This window comes from Micromys minutus, assembly GCF_963924665.1.
Source record: "Micromys minutus genome assembly, chromosome: 25".
Taxonomy (NCBI): Eukaryota; Metazoa; Chordata; class Mammalia; order Rodentia; family Muridae; genus Micromys; species Micromys minutus.
The window spans coordinates 10,536,440-10,558,899 of NC_137960.1; the positions used below are offsets into that span (position 1 = coordinate 10,536,440).

Here is a 22,460-nt window from a genome sequence, read left to right on the forward strand (position 1 = left end):
GGATCACAACCATCTGTAATGAAATCTGATGCCCTCTTCTGCTTTGTCTGAAGACAGCTACAGTGTACTTATAAATAATAAATAAAACTTCAAAAAAACAAACAGGGCCCTAATCTGGACTCTCATTCTCTCCCATCTTCATTACCCCGGCTTGGCACTGCCAAAAATATGAAGCCCAGAGAGGGAATGCCTGCACTGGCCACCTTTTTAAGTGTCACATTCAGAGTCTCTGCTCAGCCTGGGCCAGAGGGGCTGTTTCCTGTAAGCCTGTTCCCATGTCTTTCTAGAGGGGAGAGGGTAGTGTCTGGGAATCTTCCCCACCCCCACTGTCCCCAACGCTACAATGTTGCTCAGCCAGGAACCAAATCACATTCCTGAGTGTAAGCCAGCTCACTCATGGGGGACAAGCGGACACAAGGGTAGGTTATCTTCCCCTCCCCCACCCTGGCTCGGACATCCTGGTCAGGCAGAGACTGGAGTTCAGGGACAGTTCTTCAGATTCTCAAGACTCGGTGTCATACTGGACTTGGCTGGGAAGTCTAGTTCTGGTGGCTCCAAAGGCTTTTACCCATGACGTAGCATGGAAAAGACAACAGAGAGGAAAGATCACTCAAGTCCCCCAGTCTCCAAGCTCTGGGCTACATTTATGGGTCTGGGAGAATGTGGTACACTTCAAGCACCCTGGGTCCATGGAACTCTTCGGCCTGTCCCATGGGACATGAAACGCTGATCTCAATATATTGGCCTAGGGAAGCCTGCCTTCTCCTTTACAAATGTGGATTGAGGACTGACTGGTACCCCCTTTAGCCCACCTTCTGTCTTCCTCAGGGAACCCCAGAGATAGAGACCTTTAGGGCCCAGGCATGGAGCACACCTACAGAAAAAGACCCTGCTTTCCCATGGGCAGGTTCAAAGTACCAGGACATCCAGCCTCCTGGGACCCTTCTCCAGTCACTGGGCCCCTTCCCCCAGGGACCCCAGCTTGTGCTCACATCTGGGGCAATATTTAGCTCTTAGGCTGCAACTACCCCAATGGCCCATTTCTATGTCTCCTTACCTCATGGTCACAGCTGTGAGCTCTAAGCAGGAGGGGCTGCCCTTAAAGATTGTGTCGGCTAGTTTTAGATCAACTCCACACAAACTAGAGTCATCAGAGAGGGTGCCTCAACTGAGAAAATACCTCTATAAGACCCAGCTGTGGGCAAGCCTGCAGCACATTTTTTTAAATTGGTGGTTGATGGAAGCGGGCCTAGCCCATTGTGGGCGGTGCCATCCCTGGGCTAAAGGTCCTGGATCCTATAAGAAGGCTGAGCAACCCATGAGGAGCAAGCCAGTAAGCAGCACCTATCTATGGCTGCTGTATCAGCTCCTGCCTCCAGGTTCCTGTCCTGATTTCTTTGGATGATGAACTGTGGTGTGGAAACATAAGCCAAATAAACCCCTTTTTTCCCCAAGTTGCTTTGGTCATGGAGTTTCATCGAAGTAATAGAAACCCTGACTAAGACAAGGAGGAATGTTGTACCTTATGGTGCTGGGCTCACCCATTTTGAGCTGTGTCCCCCTTGTGGATCTGTGGGTTTCCTATAGCTGGTGGACCTGCTGGATTTTTTTTTTTTCTTTCTTTCTTTTTGTTTTTGAGAACTGGGCCCCTTGCAAGACAAGCTTGGATTTCACTTTGGGTTTGTGCTTGGAAAGTGACCTCAAGTACAGCCTGGCAAGTTTCTTTGTTTCTGCCTCTTAACTAGTCTACTCTTTTTCTGTTTTACCTCCCTTAAGCGCAGGCCAATGAGAGCCCACATCCGCCCTGGAAGCATTCTCTCTGGCATCTTACGAGGTTGCTTTGTCCCAGGTAACGGCTGGGTCGGCGCGCCCTCTAGTGGCTAATATCGCAAGTGTTACTGCTTAGGACAACTTAGGTGTTCTGTTTACCGCTTCCCCCTAACTCTCAGGTACAGTGGGATCCCCCCACTTAAAGGTAGATGTTAGCTTCGTGACTAAGTGGTAAGTCTCAGGGTCCTGCCTCATCATCCTCCAAGCCAGATAGCTCCGTTCATACACAAAGCACTAAAAGTCCATGATAGGGAAAGTCCAGCCCGCAAAGGATGTCCGCAGCTTGGCGGTGGCCTCCGTTTATTAGGTTGCTCTGTCCCACCCAGGGGCAGCATGCTCTCCAGAGTCTCACTCTCATCCCTTGGCTGCAGGTCAGTCTTGTCCCTTCCTGGCACTCAGTAGCCCGCGGGCTCCCCGCCTTTTCTGGAGTCCGAGGCAGCTGCCCAACCGCCTGATGTTCGAAGGACAGCCTGTACCACAGCGATGAAGGTGGGTGTGACCTCTGTATGGTGGTGCCTAGTCTTCAGGCCTGCAGTCACCACCTAGGGATGAGAGGGCAGGGCACATTCCAGTGGCTGGAACCTTTCCTGTGCGGCCATGGGCCTCACAAATCCAGTTAGGACTACTTCTGGTCAAGTGAGCGGGAAGAATTGGAGGTGTCTGAACTTCTAAGGTCTCCTAGGAACCAGCTGTTTGGCTGGCATTGAGCAAGGGCACAGGATGATCAACGCTGGGGGCCTGGGGACCATATGCCACTGTTTGCTCTGTAGTGGCTCGGAAGATGCCAGCCTCAAGGATGCTCTCTCATCCCACACCAGGATTCTGTTTCCTCAGTTCCCAGCCTACCTGATCAATGTTTTTCTCTACTGTTGTGGTATTGGGCAGAAGCTGGTTGTGCAGTCGGGGCTCCTCCACGGCTCTCTTCACATCATATCCGAACCACAGGCTGTTGATAATGGCCTGGAGGGATAGTGTGGCAAGAAGTCAGCATGGTCTGGGAGCAGGGGCGGGGAGAGATGGAGGCAGGAAAGGGCAAGCGAAAGGCACATACCAGTGCAGTGGATGTGGTGATCTGCGTCCCTCCGGAGGCTCCGACCACCATCTTAACCTCGCCGTCCTTATCCACGATGATTGAGGGACACATAGATGAAAGGGGCTGCTTACCTATAATCCATAGGAGGAGACAGAGGTGCTGGTCAGCCTCCCGGCTAGGGTACCAGCCCTCTCCCAACTCACCTCCCGCACCCCCACCTGGCTTGATGAAGTTGGCTGGTGAGGGGGCTACCCCGAACTGGTTGATGAAGTTGGGTGAGCTGAAGTCATCCATCTCATCGTTAAACAGGATCCCACTGACCCGAGAAAGGACCTTGGAGCCAAAGCTGAAGATAGGCTAGCTCAGACAACAATATACAACGCAGCCATTCCCTTCCTGCTCCCTACCCACCCCAGCCCAAGAGCACTCACTAGGAGCCCCAACCAACCCCATCCCGGGCATGCTACCAAGGTGGGTTTCCCCATCTTCTGTTTCCCAACATGAAAGAGGGAGCCCCTTATAGAAAATGAAGATAGCCTCCAGACCCCAGTTCCCCCCACCCACCCCCGCAATGCCCAGAAGCTGCACGGCCCCTACTAGAGGTTGATGGTGCTGGTGGCTGCCACAGCACTGCCATCCTCCGACACTGCAGACAGGTGAGCAGTGCCCCCATCATCTGGAAGGTAGAATTCAGGTTCATAGTATTTGGCTGGGTGAGTGGTTTCATCAGTGATGCGGGCACGAAGCTGAGTGGCGTAGAACTCAGAGGTCATATTGCGGATCACCTGCCGAGACCCCAGAGCTGGCCTGAGGAGGTTAGGAGGGTGGAGGGGGGAAGGGAATACAACAGGGCTGTCCCAGCTGGTCTTAAGCCCCAGCCATGGATCTGATGACTTACCTCTATGCTAAACCGGGACCTCCCCAGGACCAGGTGCTGACTTCCCAGCACCTCCCACATCCCGCCCGACACCTTCTCTAACCTCCAGCTTGTGTCTGTCTGTCCCTCAAGCCTCTAGACTCTTGCCGTGTTCTCACATGATTTGTGTAACTATTTATGGAACTTGGGCCACGAGCTCAGAGCAGAGGAATCAGCAGGGAGGAGACACTCAGGTCTTGATCTGGGTATTATGGGGAGAACACCAGCAGGCAGGGAGAGCCCTGGGAATGAGAGGCCAGATGACAGGACTGGAGAAGGGGAAGCAGGAAGCATCCTAGTGGAGAGAGTGTCTAAAGAATCCTGAGAGGTAAGTGCAAAGGCCCTGGATAATGAACGGGATGAAGGGAGAGGATGCTGGGTACCATGCATCCAAGATGTGAGGTTTGTTTGGTCTGCAAAGCTTGACTTTGGCTTTGTGCTGTGAGCCACCCAGGTTTGGGGTAGAGGAGGAGTAAGCATGATAGAAAACACTGTCATAGGTTCCTTCTGGGGGGGTCCCATGTGGATGAAAATGTCACTGTGGGTGGGAGGAAAAAAATAGTGGCCTTGAGGTCTTTGGCCTGGAGGGGCAGCTAAGGGCTGGATCGCTTGCTTTGGGACACACACCCACAACACGCTGAAGAGTTCGGCTTGGGTGCGTGGGCTCGTGAACACAGGTTCATATGTGAAATTCACAGGCGAGACAAAGACGCAAACACAGCACAGGCACACGATGGTGCTGAGAGCTATGGGTAAGAGAGGATGGGGAGGAAGAGGGAAATGGGGGTGCAGACAGAAAGAGACTCTAGGACCTGTCAGGCTAAAGGGCAAACAGACTGCAGGAGACTTTCCCTGTCTTCCTGGCCATGCAGCTATTGATAAACCCCCTGCTTGTTCAGAATCTATCTGTAAATACGTTGCAGGTTCCCCCAGGTACTCAGACTCTAGGGATGAAATGCTAAATCCTAGCCCACACCCAGTTAAGTTCACCCTGCTGCTCTTTCTAACTCCACCCACTAGCTGATTCTGGAACCTCCGAAGCTACAGGGCCAGGAAGACACCGCCCCCCCCCTGCCTGTGAGTCTCTGACTCTAAGGTGCTCCCCAGATTCTCAGGTTCCAGAATGGCAGGCGCTATTCTCGCTCCCCCAGTGAAAATGTACAGAACCCAGGTTGCCAGACTCTGGAACCTTTGGGCTTATTGGTATAATGGGTCCATCTTAATTAATGTGCCCCTCCCCCTCCTTCTCCTAAATCATGCATTAAGAAGATTCCCTTCGGGCTGGAGAGATGGCAGTTAAGAGCACCGACTGCTCTTCCAGAGGTCCTGAGTTTAATTCCCAGCAACCACGTGGTGGCTCACAACCATCTATAATAGAATCTGATGCCCTCTTCTAGTGTTTCTGAGGACTGCTATGGTATACTCATATAAATATAATAAATAAATCTTTAAATTTAAAAAAGAAGATTCCCTTCACCTCACAGTGAAAGATACCCTGTTCCACTTCCACCAAAGCCCTAAAACGGTCCCTACTGCTCTTTCTGAGAAGTATCAGATCTTCTTTTGAGACCTTGCCTTATTCTCCTGGGCATAAAAATAAACCTTATCTCCCTACTCCCACCCCCTGAGGTAAGATGTGCTTTGAATTCTCAAAAAGAAGAGACAGGAAGGTCTGTGTGGATTCAAGGCCAGCCTGGTCTAAGTTCAGGTTAGCCAGAGCTACATAGTAAGACCCTGTCTCAAAAGACAAAAATTGTGTGGCCTCAAAGAACAATGTGGCTCAGCATCCTTTGTACTGGGGCCTGGCAAACAGTGTCTCGCCTTAGCCCTGTGTATGAACCACCCAGGTTACGGGAGAGGAGCAGTGTGGCAGTTAATTTGACTGTTAACTTGATTGCTCTGAAAGACCCCCAGGTGATTAGTAAATCGCCCCCCTCTGCACGTGTCCGTGCTTTCTGAGAAGAATGGATCTGATGGCTCTGACCTAATCAATTGTTTGATCCATTGATAGAATTTTGTTTTTGAGATAGGGTGAAAGGGTGAGTCTTTGCATGTGTCTCAAGCTGGCCTCGAGTTGTGTCTCAGCCTCCAGAGTGCCCACGTGTGGCTTGGATTGGGATTGTCAACAAACTACTGGAAGTGATAGAAGTCTGGAAGGCAGGGCCTTTGTCCGGGAACATAGATTGGTCATGTTTCTTCTGCCTCCTGGTCACCACGGACTCATCTTTTCTGTGCTATCCCTTTCTACCATATCTATCTGTTTTACTGCAGGCTCAGAAGCCAGTTTCTCTCAGGTTTTGTCACAGCAGCCATACGAGGCATGGTGCAAAGGGGAGGGTGTGATCTACGTTACACCTAAAAGATATGGAGACCCTGGGATGGAGGCTCCATCTCTGGCCGATAATGAGTCATGTGACCTCGATATTGGTTTTCTCACCCAATGTGTGACACCCTCGCTCTTAGGAATATACTCTGGACGGCTACATTGGAAACAAAGACTGGGATAGTGGGTGGTAAAGAGAAAGACTTGTAGCAAAATGCTCACAATCCAGTAGGGGGTGTGCAGGGAAAACATGCAGGTGTGCACTGATGTTCTGGGTTGGTTTTTCTGTGGATACATTTTTTGCAAACTGAAAGAAAGTGAGGGTAGGCATGGTGGCTTGCGCTTGTAACCCTAGTACTAGGAGGCCTTGAATTTGGAGGCATTTTGGACGACCGAGTGGGGGCTCTCTGTCCACCTGCTCTTAATAATCCCTTTCAGATCTGTCATCATTCCCAAGGGAAACAACCTGTCCACCCATTCCTCCCTTCTGCACTGGGCACTCCAGAATTTTCTACTTCAAAGGTCCAAGCATGTGCAAAAGATCTGAGTTAGGAGCTGGGTTGTGGAGGTGTTGGGCTTGGAGGGGGGATAGCAAGACACCAACTGTTCTTTTCCCCACATTGTGTGCTCCACTGACTAGAGGTCAGGGTAATGAGTCTACCCTGAAATCAAACTCAGTTCAGAAAGCACAAATGAAGTAGGGTGTGGGTGGGGAGAACTTTCAGAGCTCACCCAGCACCCCTTTGGAGGGTCTCCCACCAACTGTGGGGGTACCCCCCTCACCTGAGACACATCGACAAACTTGGGGTCACCAAGCATGGTCCTCTTGGCATAGGCAAACCGAAAGGCCTCCACAATACGGTGATATGTCAGCGCCTTCTGTTCTGGGGTTGCCACGCTCTTAGGAGAGAAGTTGTATCCTGAGTGGTAACCAAACACATATTGGTGGGCAATTGGGGACCGAGGGGTTAACACATCTCTGAGCCATGTTTCCCACCCTCTGCCACAGGAAAAGGAATACATAGTAACCAACAGCAGTGGCCAAGTGAGAAAGGCATGGTTAAGACATGTTAAGGGCATGTGGAAATGAAGAGATGGCTCAGCGGTTAAGAGCACTGACTGCTCTTCCAGAGGTCCTGAGTTCAATTCCCACCAACCACATGGTGGCTCAGAGCCACCTGTAATGGGATCTGGTGCCCTCTTCTGGCCTGCAGGCATACATACAGGCAGAATGCTGAATACACAATAAATAGATCTTTTAAAAAGACAAGGGCGTGCTAACATGGATCAGAGAGGGGCAGCTGGAAGGTCCCAAGGTCTGTGGGCTTCTGTAAAATCACTTAGACCAGCTAGAAACACACTCTAGACAAGGCCCTTGCCCTGAATTTCCACACTCTTCCTGAACATTTTTCCTCCTCTAGGGACTAAGCAACGTCCCCCCCTTCCTCACCCTCCCTACTCCCCGTGAGGAGTCCTGGCACTCAACACGGCCCCCAGGAGGCTACAAGCCATGAGGCAGGGTGGACATTCCATTGTCTATGTCCCCGTTCCCCAGCAGGACTAGAGAGAGACGTCTCACCTTTGAGGATGTTCAAGATGAGGATCAGCACGGGCCCGCTGAGTGGGGCGCTGGGCACATACAGGGTCAAGTCCCCGAGGCTGACGCTCATCGGATGCTCAATCAGCTCTGCGCGGTAGTTGTTCAGGTCCTCAACCGTCATAATGCCCCCTGCCGTGGAACAGCGGCTCAGTGGCTGTTGCGATGGCGTTGGATCATGGTTGGGGGCAGGGCTGTGCCATGTGGGACTGGGCTTACCACTGGGCATGGTACACGGTGTAACCGAGAATTATGTCCAAGGGTACACTATGGGGTCAGGGATGTTTAAGGAGTTTGGTCACCGCTGAAGAGAAGGATGGGTCTGTACATAGTGAAGAGATGGTCTATACCATCAGAAGGGCCCACGGGGCCATCACCAGAACCCCTAGGCACTCATGGTGGTTACCACCTATGCCAGGCTCAAACAACAGCCTCCTGGCCAGCCTTTCATCACTACCGCACAAGGGTCTTTCCCGAGTGTGGAATGCCTGCTTCCATCTTCCCTTACCAATCCCCTCCCTCACTAATGACTGGGTAAATGGGAGAAGTCTCCTAATTCTCTGAGGAACTGGTTCTAAGAAGGATTTACAGCAGTAAAAGTCAGTATGCTGATTCTTCTACTTCTCTCGAAACAGGGCAAGAATGATGTCAGCTAGGCCAGCTACTGCCAAAGCCCCTCTAATTCTCGTCCTCGGGCCTTGTGACCCTCCATTGGGTCAAAACTTCCTTCTGCTTATCCAAAGCTGTCCTGTCTCTGCCTGGAGGTCATTGCCCTTGGGGCTCATTTCTTGTAGGTCATCCTTCCAGATCCACAGCCTCTAGTTCTTCCTCAGCCCCAAGGGCTGCCCATACCTCTATTCACACTCTAGGGATTTCCTGTGCTGCTTAGCACAGGACAGGCCAGGAGCTAAGAATCCAAATGGTCCGTCCCTTGCCCACCAAGTGTTCCCTGAGGACCAGAGGCCAACCTAGGCAGGGAGCTCCTCAGGGCCACTCAGGGCTCCTTCTGTGAGCTCCACACTCAAGCCCACTCACCAGCCTCCTGGATGTCTTTCACAATCTGGGCTGTGAGGCTCCCATTGTAGAAGGCCTTGGCGCCTTCCTGGGCCAGTATCTGCAATGTATCGGCCAGCTTTGGCATAGTCACTGTCTCTCCTTCCTGGAGCACCTTCCCTTGCCGACAGAACACCTCGCTGGGGAAGAGAGGACTCATGTAAAGCAGGAGGAGTGGAAACCCAGTCGTATCTCACACCCACCCCTTACCCTTTTGTCCTCATAGTGCTGAGGACAAACACAGGTAGAGCCTGTCCGTAGGTGGTTTGTCCCCCTGCTTGGGGTTTCTAGTGCCCCATCTTGCTCAGGATACAATGTTTACTGGGGCCTCTAAACCAGGCTATGACTGTGTCAACACACACAGTGAGAAAAGTTTAAGGACAGCTCAACCCCACTGAATGACAGGCTCCTGAAAGCAGAACACAGCTCCACCAGTCCTTCCCAGGATGGGCTATTTGGACATGAAGCCACCTACCACAAGGCAGGTGTCTTCTCAATGATGTCCCGTTTTCTGTTCAGGGCTATCGCCAAGCCCTTGCCCACAGGGAAGCCATGGCGAGCCAGCTGGATGCTGGGTTGGAAGAGGCGAGCCCAGGGTAGCCGGCCGTGTCGTTGGTGTGCCAACTCATAACCACGAATTTCACCAGGAACTGCCACCGAAAGGCCACCTAGGAACCACATGAGCGGAGTTTGAAAGAAAGACAATGGGGGATGGGAGGTTAGAAGGTTAGTTAGTGGCCGGGTGGGGTCGCTGGGCCTATGATCCCTGCTCCTGGGAAGCAGAGGCAGGAAGACTTTCAGGTTTGAGGGCTGTCTGGGCTACAGAAGGAGTTCAAGAGCAGCTGTGGCAGATTAACAAGACCGCTGAACTCCATCCCAGGAAAAGATACGTTGAAGATCAGAGCTGATCTCTATACGCTCGTGTGTCGAGCAAATTCTTACTGGCGTTTTCTGCCCTGGATGATCGGACGAGTCCTCATAGTACCTCCATTTGTGAAATCCTGTGTCAGGACTACGGTTGTTCACAAGACTTGGGGAAGGCTAGACCCCTCGCGCCTCTCAACTCTCAGCCTGAGCTAGCCTCGTCATTCTTGTCCCACACGATTCCTGGGCTCCACCGCACTATACCAAAGCAATAGCAGCAACAAGATGAGCCAGCTCCGTGGCAAGAGCCATGTGCCAGATAGTTTTATGTCAACTTGACACAGGCTAGCGTCATCAGAGAGGAGGGAGCCTCAACTGAGAAGAAGCCTTCAGTAAGATCAGGCTGTCTGCAAGCCTGTAGGACAATTATTTTATTGTCTGATATGGGGTGAACCCATCCCATTGTGAGTGGGGCCATCTCTAGGCTGGTGGTTCTGGGTTCTATAAGAAAGCAAGCCATGAGGAACAAAGTAAGCAGCAGCCCTCTCTGACCTCTGCCCCAGCCCCTGCCTCCAGGTTTCTGACCTGCACGAGTTCCTGTCCTCACTGCTTTTAAAGATAAACCATTATGTGAACGGTGGGTGAAGTAAACCCTTTCCTCCCCAAGCTGCTTTTGGTAATGATGTCTCGTCACAGCAATAGAAAAGAAATCCAAGACAGGCCCTTTCCTCTTGTCTGCCGACCTGCGTCCCGATACTAGCTTTGTTTTCTCTGTGTGCTTCAATTTGCCTGATATGTCTTAACTTTTACAGGTTCATATCTTTAAGGAGCCGATGACTTCATTAGAAACAGATTCCTGGACTGGATTACCCAGCAAGCTTCACTGCCGACCTGGGCTGAGTGACACCTAAGGCCAGATCCTGACCACTTTGCCTACCATAAAACAGCCACAACGGCCACCTGCTCCAAAATCAGCAATCTGCTGTCACAACTGAAAGCTAGTTCAATGACCTAGGTTTTTACCAACCCACCTGTAGGACAGGAATGAACATGGCCTCTTTTCTCCAGCCCCAGGGCACTAAGGAGGGTACAAGAACTTCATCAGCAAAAAACCACTTACTTGGGCAAGGGGACAGTCCCAGTGACTCTTGAGAAGTGTGATTGGTTACACTAAGGAAGTCATCTCTCAGGATTCAGAAACCCCCAAGAATACCAAAATACATGGACGCCCACATCCCTTCAGTGAAGCAGGCTCCTGGGTATTTAACTGTTTGGTGATAGCATGCAGCAGTTAAGGCCTTGTAAAGGCTACGTATGTAACCAGCATCCCACTCAACTGGTAAGGGAGAATTAACAAGGAAAAAGGTCTGCGTCTGCTGAATATAGAAGCAAAATGGGATTTTAAAAAGATTTACTTACTTATTTTATGTGTATAAGTACTTAGCTGGTACTATATGCTTGAAGTGCCCCAAGGAGGTCAGACAAGGACATCAGATCCTCCTGGACAGGGGTTACTGGTGGTTGCGAGCCACCACGTGTGTGCTAGGAATCAAACCCAAGAGCTGTGTGGACTCCAAGGGTCCATGTGATTATTTTCTCCATGTGTACACACAGGTGGCGCAGGGCTGAGAAGAAATGAAAGAACCTACCCCTCCCCTCATGATGGAGATTTAACCATTTGTTATGGGAGGCCATCATGGGTACCAGAGCTGTCCCCAGGCCTCAGACAGGTACACGTGCCCTGTGAATGCTGACCCATACGACAACTTACCTTCTTCAGAGTCCTTAGAATTGTTGAACATGCTGGTAGTGGCCAACCTGGGAGCCACCTCACGGGCATTGATAACCTCAGCTTTTCCTATAAGAAACATGTTGGCAGGCCAGGTTCTCCCCAACCCCTCCTGTCAAGGGGTTCCAGGAGACACACAGATATACTGCTCTAGACCAACTCACTCCGATGAGAGAGGGATAGCCCAAACCACTTACCCGCCCGACCATGGGCACTCACGTGTGGTGCTATTGTAGATGGTGAAGAACAGGCCTCCCCCGATGCCCATACTGTGGGCATTCATGAGCCCCATACACAGCAGGCTTGCAATGGCTGCATCCACCACGGAGCCCCCTTCCTGTAGCACATCCCTACAAGCAGCACAAAGGAGGGCTAGAGCCGGAGGCCTCTCAGGACTCCCCTGCCAGGTGTTTCTGCTTTGAGCAGAATCTCATGCTGCATCAGGCTAACTCTGTAGCCCAGGCTAGCCTCACATCTCAGCCTCCTGAGCATTTGAGATGAGAGGTAAGAGCTTCCATGTTCAGCTGGACCAGCTTCTTGTTTCCTGCCTCTATTGAGACAGGGTCTTATCCCAAGGGCTGAAGTTACAGGGACATGTTTGGTTTTTGTTGTTATTTTGTTTTGTTTTTTAAGTGTGTGTGTGTGTGTGTGTGTGTGTGTGTGCGCGCGCGCGTGTGCGTGTGTAAGTGCAAGTACCCATGGGGATCAGAGAAGAGCAGCAGTTGTGAGCTGCCTGACATGGGTGTGGGGAACTGGATTTGGGTTCTTTGAAAGAGTAGCACACAGTCTGAATCACTGAACCATTTCTGTAGCTCTGAAGCTTGCTTTCTTTTTCTTTTTTAAATGTATGTGAGCACACGTTCACTGTCTTCAGACACACCAGGAGAGGGCATCAGATCCCATTACAGATGGTTGTGAGCCACCATGTGGTTGGTGGGAATTGAACTCAGGACCTCTGGAAGAGCAGTCAGTGCTCTTAACCACTGAGCCATCTCTCCAGCCACCCCTTCTTTTTTTGGACAAGCTCTCACTATGTAGTTCTGGAACTCACTATGTAAACCAGGATGGCCTCAAACTTATAGATATCCACTGGCGTCTGCTGTGCCCCCATGCCTTGCAAAGTTTTTGTTTCTTAAAGACACATTTTTTTTTTCCTTTTCCAAGCAAACAAATATACATGATTTAACTTAAAAAGGGGGGAGGGCTACTTTTTTCTGATTAGGTCTTTTGTTGGAAACTGACTTTTAGATACAATGAGATAAAATTCTAACACAGGCAGAGGCTGCAGAGGGTTCAGTGGCTAAGAACACTGGCTGCTCTTCCAGAGGCCCTCTGCTCAATACCCAGCAAGCACAGTGCAGCTCACAACTGTCCATAATCCATATCCAGAGGCTCCAATGCCCTCTTCTGGCCTCTGAGGGCCCCAGGCATACAAGTGGTATATAAACATACCATAGGCAAAACAAACACATAATCTTTTTAACTAACAAAACAAAACAAAAACGCCGGGCTGGACACACATATACACATACACACAGTTGAATACAACTGGAGACTTCGAAGGCTCAGCGGTTAAGAGTACTGACTGCTCTTCCAGAGGTCCTGAGTTCAATTCCCAGCAACCACATGGTGGCTCACAACCATCTGTAATGGGATCTGATGCCCTCTGCTGGTGTGTCTGAAGACAGCGACAGTGTACTCATATAAATAGAATAAATACATCTTTAAAAAAAAATCTAAAATGAAAATCGGACAGTGGCATTTTTCAGAGACCCTGAAAGAGGGTCTCTGGGTCACTGTCTCTTTTCTCTAGACAGAGTCCAAGGAAAGGACAAGCAACTCACTGAACACTCCTTATGTCCACTTTACAGATGGGGAACCTGAGTCATACCTGAGCTCACTAGTCTTCCAAGGTGCCTTGCCCTAGCTGACACACTTACCGTCCAATCTCTGAGCAACGCTTCGCATCCGTGGCCACAGCCGCCCTGGAGTACACATGGCCAGGCTTCCTGGAGGTGTAGGGCAGCCAGATGCAGAGGCCGATGATGACAAAAACCAGAACCACAGCCACCAGGACCAGCACCAGAAACCGATTCTTCATGGCTCTATTGCCCAGTGAGAAAGAGTAGGGTAAGGCCCAGACTTGAGAACTCCAAACCAACCCCGCCGCAATTGGGCACAGTGTAAAGTCAACCCTCGGGGACATAGTCCTAGGCTTCCTTTTAGCTGCCCAGCCCCCAGACCTTTGGCCAGGTCATTCCTTCTGGATCCCACTTCTGCTATTTATTACAAAGCCTCTGTTTACCTTCAGGGTTCATCCCCAGTAGACCCTCCCAAGGAGGCCCTTCAGACTCCACATGTCCTGGGTTCCTGCTTACAGAAGCCAAGCCACCACTGTCCTGAGATAAACTCCAGGGGACATAGATAAGCTTCACACTTTCCTTCTGTGTGCCCAGACTTCAGCAGAGAGCCTGGCCCTGTCCTTGAACCCCTGGAGTAGCTTGGGGTTGCACATCTATTATGCCTCCCAAGGAGTCACCCAGTGACTAGCTGCATAGGTCAAGACTTACCGTCCAGTAGGAGCCCCCAGACCTTTCTTGGGGTAGTGGTTCTTGAAAAGCAGCTGTATGGATAGGCAGGCACTCCCCCACACTCTGCGGAAACCCACGGCCAATCAATCCTCCCTGAAACTGCTAGAGCAGGCTACCTCTTGACGCTCCTGAAACATCACAAAGTTAACCGTGAAACAGGCCCAGAACTTTTCTGGAGTGCGGGGCATGACGAGCTCCCCCTGTCTCTGGCTGATTTTCTGTCTCCCGTTGAACTCTGGAGCCAGAGAGGCTGCCAGCTGTTCCCATGTATGCATGACTTCTCCCAAGAGCTGAGCGGGGAAGGGGTCACAGACCCGGGCGGGGAGGGGCCCTGGGCAGTCATGTGTAAGCCCAGGATTTGGTAGTAAGAGCAGCATGTGAACCGAATAAAAGGGCTCAAGGGTCCAGGCCCTTTCTGAGACTGGATTTGGTATGCACCTGTTGTGGGACTTTGTGCGGCACTGCCCCCCCTCACTTGCCTGTCGGGGTGTTTTTGAATAACCTGAATAGGCATGTGTAAAATGCTAAAACTGGGCATGGTAGCTAACACCTGTAACCCTAGCAATCTGAAACAAAATTGCTGTGGATTTGAGCCCAGAGTAAGCTACCTAATGAGTTCTGGGCTAGCCTGTGCTACAGCATGAGATTCCCATATCAAAAAGAAAAATAAAAGGGGGGGGGGCTGGAGAGATGGCTCAGTGGTTAAGAGCACTGGCTGCTCTTCCAGAGGTCCTGAGTTCCATTCCCAGCAACCACATGGTGGCTCACACCAACTCTCCAGTTCCAAGAGATCTCATGTCCTCTTTTGGCCTCTGAGTACCAGGCATGCAGATGGTGCAGATACAAACATTCAAGGAAAACACACTAGAAAAACACTCAAACACATCACTGACACTCCTCTCCCCGGACCGGAGGGTGGGGTTGGCAGATGACATGACAGAATTTGGTGCCTCGTTTTAGGTGGGGAAGAAGATTTGCAACTCTGCTCCCCAACAGCATCCCTAGTAGCTCGCCCTGCTCCGAAGTCACAGACTCGCTCCTTCCTGTCCTTTCTCTGGACAGTTTGCTCCTCCAGGAGGCAACGGCTGGATTCCTTCCATCCACACTGGCCACCAGGCCCTGTCTTTGTTATCCACAGGACAGTTCATACCCCTCTTTAGACCTGAAACAGGTACCCTGGGCCCTGGGGTGGACCTAGGTCAGGGGTCTGGGATTTCTGGTGAGAAAGTCACACGGAAGGCTTCAAGGAGTCCTAGGAGCCAGGCCAGTGCTTTGTGTTGCATCATTCATCCTTGATACAGAACACTCCCTTCTCTGTAGGGGTAGGAAGTGGGCGTGGTCACTGCTCTTGTCCAATTCTTCATTCAGCTCTGGCCCATTTGGGGCATCTTGGGCTCCATTTCTTACAGGTTTGGGGATGGAAACTAAAAGTGGTATTGGGGACTCAGAGCGCGGAGGTGAACCATCTGTGACATTCGTGGTACATAGTTCACTTTCCTTGTCTACCCATTTACCTCTCTGTCCGCTTAACATCCTCAAGAGACACCCAGCAGGGTTCCTTCTTCCAAAGAGCCTGGGAAGTGGGCAGCCCTGACCCCTGACCTCTGTCCCTTCCTCTTGGAACAGGGAGGGCTGGCCCTGCCTCCCGCAAGCAGATGTTTCAGTCCAAGCGGAAGACACCCTGCTGTAAGCCTGGGCTTCCATTTCCCACCCCTCCACCTCCAAGTTCTTTCAAAGATTCACTAAAAGAATGTGCAAGGCCAGAAAGCCCGCTACACCCAAATTGGTGTTGGGAGGGAAACTGAGGCACTGATTCTCAAGCCCGGATCCCTCCCTTTCTGTAACTCTGGTGGGTTTCCCAGGTGCCCTGAAGGCAGTGGGGACCCAAGAGAGACCCCTCTTCCTCAGAGGACAGTTCTGGGAGGGTGAGGAGGAATATAGGATCTCCAGGGATGTCCTGGCCACAGAGCTGGTTGTCCCCGAGAAGTAGCCAGAGCCATACCTATGACCACTGCACACTGGCTCAGTGCCCCCAACCCCCACTTGGGATCAGGATGTGGAGTTGAGCATCTCCTCAGGGTAGAGGTAGGAAAGGGGTGGTAGCCATATAGGACCCATGTGCTTACCTAATCCCAGTGAGACAAGAGATCAGCTAAGGGGTGCCCAGAATCCTAGAAGGGCATCTGAAGGCTTCTGAGTGGGGTGTGGGATAGGGAGTCCTCTGCAAGAGGTTCAGCTAGACTGGGAGGATGGTCAACACTGACGTCACAGCAGCTAGGAGGCGCAGCGATTAGGCTGTCACCAGGTGACTAAAGTTCATGCAGCCCTAGGAGGGCTCTGGGCGGGGGAGGTGGGAGGTGCTTAGAGCCTGGGAAAGGGGCTCCCCCCTTTCCAAATTTGGTTCTCTCCAAAGGGCCACTAGTGAACCTTTCCAGACAGCTCCTGCTAAGTCCCTCTGTGAATTTAGAGACAGACACGATGTCCTTAATGTTCCTGAGGCAATGAAGTAGGGGTAGCCCCAGGCAGTAGACCATAGCTCAGATCTCAGAGGCCTTGTCGTACCCTATTGGTCAATAACAGCTGCGTGTTCCCGGAATAGGGCCTGGGGCCTCAGCTTCCAGACCGGTTTAACTACCATTCAAGGAACATTAGCCCATAGACCCAGACAGTGATAGGAGCAGCCTAGAAAGACAAGGCCCAGAAAAGGCCAGACCTGGCCCAAAGGGCCATCCCGACACATGGTTTCTGTCCCAGATTAAGTAGATGCAGCTGTGGGTCTGCCTCAAAGGACATTCAGTTCCCTTCTGGTCCTCACTGACCAAGGTGAGCAGCTCTCTGCCTCCAGCACATGGCGTGGCAGCTCCTTGTACTCAGCAGCGCTTAGCCTCAGATACCTAGAGATGCTGGGTGGGGTCATGCTGCTAGTGGTACCCTCTGAACACTCCCCTGCACACAGCACACACACACACACACTGTACATACACACTGCAGCACATACACTGCATACACTCAGCATATACTTCGAACAGAGCACACACTGCACACATATACACTCCATACACACACTACACACACATATACTACATACACATACTACCACACACACTGCATATACATACAGCACACACACACACACTGTACACACATACACTGCATACACATTCAGCACATACTGCACATACACACACTACATACACATGCACACCACACACACATACACTGCATACACATATATAAAACATACACTGCACATATATACTGCATACACATACACTGCACATACACTCAACACATACTGCATACACTGCACACACATACACTGCATACACATACACACCACATACACACTGCAAACACATATACTGCATGTGCACACATTGCATATATAAACACCATACACACACTGCACACACACATGCCACACATACATACTGCATACACAAACATATAACACATTGTATATACACTGCACACACACATGCCACACATACATACCGCATACACAAACATATAACACATTGCATACACACCATACACACATACATACATACTGCACAAACATACACACACAAAACATACAACCATATACCACACACACAGCACATACATACCTCACCTGCATACACAGACACAGACACATAACACATATACCGCACACTCATCACACACAACACACTGAACACACACACACACACATTATATACACATACTACACACACATACTGCACACACATAAACACACACCAAACACACATCGCACATGGACATACGTAATTCAACACACTACATTGTATACACATACTGCACACAAATGTACTGCACACACACATACCTATACACACATGCACTTCACACAATACATCACACACATTAACTGTGCACCAACACATTCATCACACAGATACACTATGTACACACATTATGCACATGTACACACACCATACACATACATACTGCACCCATACAGATACACCTCACACATGTGCACATACACAAACACACACATTACACATACACCCGAGCTGAATCTAGGCTGATCAAAGTAGGTTCCCAAGATGCTGTGGAGAAGGGTGGCGTCTAAGACAGTCAGACCAGCAGCCAGACCTAAGTGTTTCTGCTAGTCCTTCAAAAGACCCACAAAGCTGTGGGCTGCTACGAAGTCTCAGGGCCATGGAAGCTAAACTGGGCACAATCAAAACACATCCACCAGTGAGAAATGAAGTTTAAGGCTAGGTGTGGTGGTGTTAGCCTAGGGAGCAGAGGCAGGCTGTTGTCTGTGAGTTCAAGGCCAGCCAGTGCTACATTGTGAGATGGTGTTTCAGGAAGAAAGAAAGCAAGAGAGAAAGAAGAAAAGAAAGAAAGAAAACAAACCGAAGTTTAGACAAAAAGCAAATTATCTAAGATCGGCTTGCCAGGGAGGCCAGCAGACCACGCCTGTGTCAGGACCCCCCCCCCCCAACATATGCTGGGAAGGACACTTGGGTATGAGAACTCAGACCTCCTTGGCCTCTCAGGCCTGTCTGGACCCTGACAGCACACTTACTTCACCCAGACCTGAAGGTAGAATCTGCATTATTTGCTGCCCAAACTGGTGCCAACTGCAGAGGACCAGGGAACACACCCATAATACACACACACACACACACACACACACACACACACACCTATACCCCCTTACACACACACCTATACCCCCTTACACACACCTATATACCCTTTTACACACACACACATACCTATACCCACTTACACACACCTATATACCCTTTTACACACTTTACACACACCTACACCCACAAACCTACACCCACTTACACACACCTATATACCCTTTTACACACACACACACACACACACACACACACACACACACACACACACATGTGCGCGCGCATGCGCACCTGTACCCTTCCTTCCAAGTTAAAGTGCTTTTGGTGAAAAGCTGTTTGCCCGGAACCTGTTGGAAGAGGTTAAAGTGCCTAGGCTTAAAGACCTAAGAGGTGACAGAGCCTCCAGGAGCTGGGTAATGACTCACCACAAAGGTCTCTGCCCCACCCCCACCCCAAGCCCAGAGGGGCAGGCACGGCTGGAGGGCACAGCACCTTTGGATCGATGACCATCACTCCTGTGGAGTTGCTCATAGCCCCTTGGGTCTCTGGCTGCTTCACTCTTAATCTCAAATCCATTTCCCAAAAACCAGGACCCAAAGGCTTCTGAGCAGTCCGAGCAGTCCGTGACTCCACTCTGAGCCCCTAACACCCACCTTACACCTGAGCCAGAGAGAGAGGGAATCCTGGATAGCCTTCCTCAAGCCCAACAGATGGATAAGAAATGGGGCTCTGCCTACCTGTATGAACCCAGGAGGGACCAGGGCACAGGAGCCTGCAGCCCGTTATCCCGGAGTGTGGTGCTGTTGCGCAGGTGGCTACACGGAGGCTCTGAGAAGATCACCAGAGCTTCTGGAATGGCATGGGACGGAACTGAGGGACAGAACCAGGTCTCCACACATTCTTGGGACCCCCCAGAGTCTATTTGCCCCACCTACGATGTCCGGCAGCTCTGGGGCGGTGAGGAGGGCTTTGGGGTCACACAGCAGCTGGGACACAGCCAGACACGTGCTGCGTTCCCTCTCAGCTCCACACTTGCGGAAGACTAAGTCCCCATCCCCAGCAGTGACCCAGCTCCTCCCTTCCCTCCCCTAGCTGGCCTGGGATGGGAGGAGGCTTTAAAGGTACAGAAACTACTCCAGGTAGAGAGAGGATTGGCTCCTGAATGCAATCCCTGATGCATTGACAACCTGGAACAGCGCTGGATAACACAGAGCCGCAGGGAGTTCCAAGAAGAAACCTGATCTGGGAGGGTCTAAGTGGAGCTTGAGGAGAGATTTAGGCTCCCGTGTTCAAATAAGAGTCATACAGAGCAAGGGTGCAGCCAGATGCCCTATCCTAGTAGCTATGGCTGAAAGCCTGGGGGTGGGGGTGGTCCTACAAGATCCAAGGAGTCTGTTCCCCTGAGTGATTGCCGGATTGAGGCTGGCTCTCTAGACTATCTGGGCCACAGAGTGGGGAGGGGCTGCTACTCCAAGTATTTTGGTTAACTGGATTGAAGGAAGTCTCGCTAAGGCAGATTCTGTGTGGGGGCGGGTGGGGGACACACTTGACAGGGGACATGGAGGTCCATCTGTTTAAGCCCTCGAAACTTCTCACTGAATGAAATAGGGTCGGTTTCTAACAAAGGTGGGTCTCTCAAGCCTCTAGACCTGAGGACTTCACAGTCTACTGCCTGTCAGATCACCTCTTCTCCCTCCCCTCCAGCCGCCTCATCGACCTCTACCGCCTCTGAACTTTTTCCTAAGAAGCCTCCAACCTGATTGGAAACAGCTCAGTGCTTTCAGGCCTGACACAGAGGCTCAGTGGGTAGGGTGCTGCCTCTGCTCTTGACAATGGGAGCCTGGTTAAGCAAACACCCACCTCATGGAAGAAGAGAGGGGATCTCCACGTTGTATCACACACACACACACACACACACACACACACACACACACACACTAATTAAATGCTGGAGTTGAAGATATGGCTCAGCTGTTAAGAGCATTGACTACCTTTGCTTCTGATGAGCCAGGTTCTACTTCTAGCACCAATATGGTGGCTCACAACCGTTTATAACTTCAGTTCCAGGGGAATCTTTACTCTCTGACTTATTCGGGCACTTGCCTGTATGTGGTGCACAGTCATACATGTGGACAAAATACATACTCACACAAAATAATAAAATGGCACTTAGATACTTGTTATCTGTGCGGACATGTGGATGTCTGTGTAAGAGAAGGTCAGTGGGGCATCAGGGACTCTGAAGCTGGAGTGTCACTGGCAGTTGTGAGCTGTCTCTTGTAGATGCTGGGAATTGAATTTGAATGCTTTGCAAGAACACTACGCACTGAGATATCTCTCCAGGGCCAAAATAAGAAAATATAACACATTTTTTAAAAGAAAGGTTTAAAACGAACAAACAAATAAAGAAAAATCCCAGGGACTGGGGAGGTGGTTTCATGGCTGCTCTTCCAGGGGACCCAGGTTCGATTCCTATTACTCACAAGGTGGCTCACAACCATCTGTAACTCCAGTTCCAGATCTGATGCTCTGTTGTGGTCTCCAGGGGCACCAGGCACACAAGCAGTCCACAGGCATACATGCAAGAGAAACACCACACACACACACACACACACACACAAACACACACACACATACACAAAACAAACAAACAAACCTAACGGCCAGGTTGGGAGGCCAGGACCTGGGGGGGCGGGCAGATGTTATGTTGGGAGCTGCAGGAAAGGGTCAGAATGAGAACTGAGACCAAGCTGAGATAGGAGGAAACCTGTGAGCTGGGAGTCTGGAGCAGGAGACTTCCCGAAGAGGCAGATGCAGACAAGTCATGGATAGCTTGGAGGCCTCTTGACTTCACCTTGGCCTCACCCTTGAACTCCAAGGTGTCGGGGCTGGAAAAGCCTACAAGCCTAGCTAGACCTTGAAAGTTCAGCCAGTCTGAACTTTGAGAACCCTGGGAGGCTGGCTGGTCAATATATCACCATCCTGGGTAACCCATTAACCCTGGCTTGCTCATTAAGACACTTGTGGGCGCCTCTTGGCTCCTTGGTTTGCTCTGGGGAACTGGACAGAGGGCAGCCATGAAAAGGGAGTGTCGGTGGGGACACTGGCCCAGCAGGGCTCTCTGTGTGTTTATTCCCACAGGAGCTTTAGCATGCCAGGGCGGCCTGGGGTGGGGGCAGTTCCTGTGCCTTTCATCTGAAAATCACTCCTTTGCTAGGACCATCAGTCCATTCAGTCCATGCCTCAGGGGCCTTGGCCAGGCAGGAGACTTAGGAACACACTGGGGGGGGGGTTTACTCCAGCTCCCCTGCAGAGAAGTGGGTTCACAGTGACCCCCCAAGGCACTTCCTATTTCAAAGGGCTTGTCTTCCCACACCCTATCTTAGAAAACCAAGTACTGGAAAAGCAAGACTCTGTACAGGAAACCAAATGCTGGGGGTTGCAACTTAGTGGGTTGGGGAGGGGTTCAGCCAACCACTTCCTGAAACTCTCTTTGCAGCCTCCAACCACACCCTGCGGCACTGTCAGGTCCAGGAGATTGACTTTACCTGAATGTCAGGAAGCTCTGGGCAGGACTTGAGCCCTCAGTGGGTAAGGGTCATATCTGAGGTCGATAGTCTAACCAGCAGAAGTCAGTCTGAGTAACCCAGATGGGTGGGTCTCTGAGTAACCCAGATGGGTGGGTCCTGTGTCCCTCCCCACACTCAGGTTCTCTTGGGACAGGATCTCCCTCCCCACCTGGAAGCCAGCTACTCCGATACTATCCAGAACATTTTATGCTCCCCCTTAGTAAACTGAGAGAATGAAACTGACTTCAAATCCAAACATCCTAACAACTTAGTTAATGTTAAGAT

At 51.0% G+C, this 22,460-nt stretch overlaps 1 protein-coding gene across 2 annotated transcripts; it reads right to left on the reverse strand.

Annotated features, from left to right (window-relative positions):
- Nucleotides 1–2,225: 2,225 nt before the first annotated feature.
- On the reverse strand, nt 2,226–13,506 carry GGT1 (gamma-glutamyltransferase 1; the record flags this gene model as incomplete). 2 transcript variants are annotated; one of them, XM_080938290.1, is made up of 12 exons in its annotated part: nt 2,226–2,372; nt 2,677–2,790; nt 2,882–2,994; nt 3,082–3,209; nt 3,461–3,648; nt 6,886–7,022; nt 7,682–7,831; nt 8,735–8,892; nt 9,228–9,420; nt 11,388–11,474; nt 11,625–11,755; nt 13,346–13,506. In XM_080938290.1, 12 exons carry the CDS (start codon nt 13,504–13,506, stop codon nt 2,226–2,228), a joined length of 1,707 nt encoding a protein of 568 aa, XP_080794416.1. The 2 variants fall into 2 exon arrangements, with proteins under 2 accessions (XP_080794416.1, XP_080794417.1); XM_080938291.1 differs by lacking the exons at nt 6,886–7,022; nt 7,682–7,831; nt 8,735–8,892; ... (2 more) ...; nt 11,625–11,755; nt 13,346–13,506 and having other exon boundaries at nt 2,930–2,994; nt 3,461–3,636.
- Between the last annotated feature and the right edge of the window lie 8,954 nt (nt 13,507–22,460).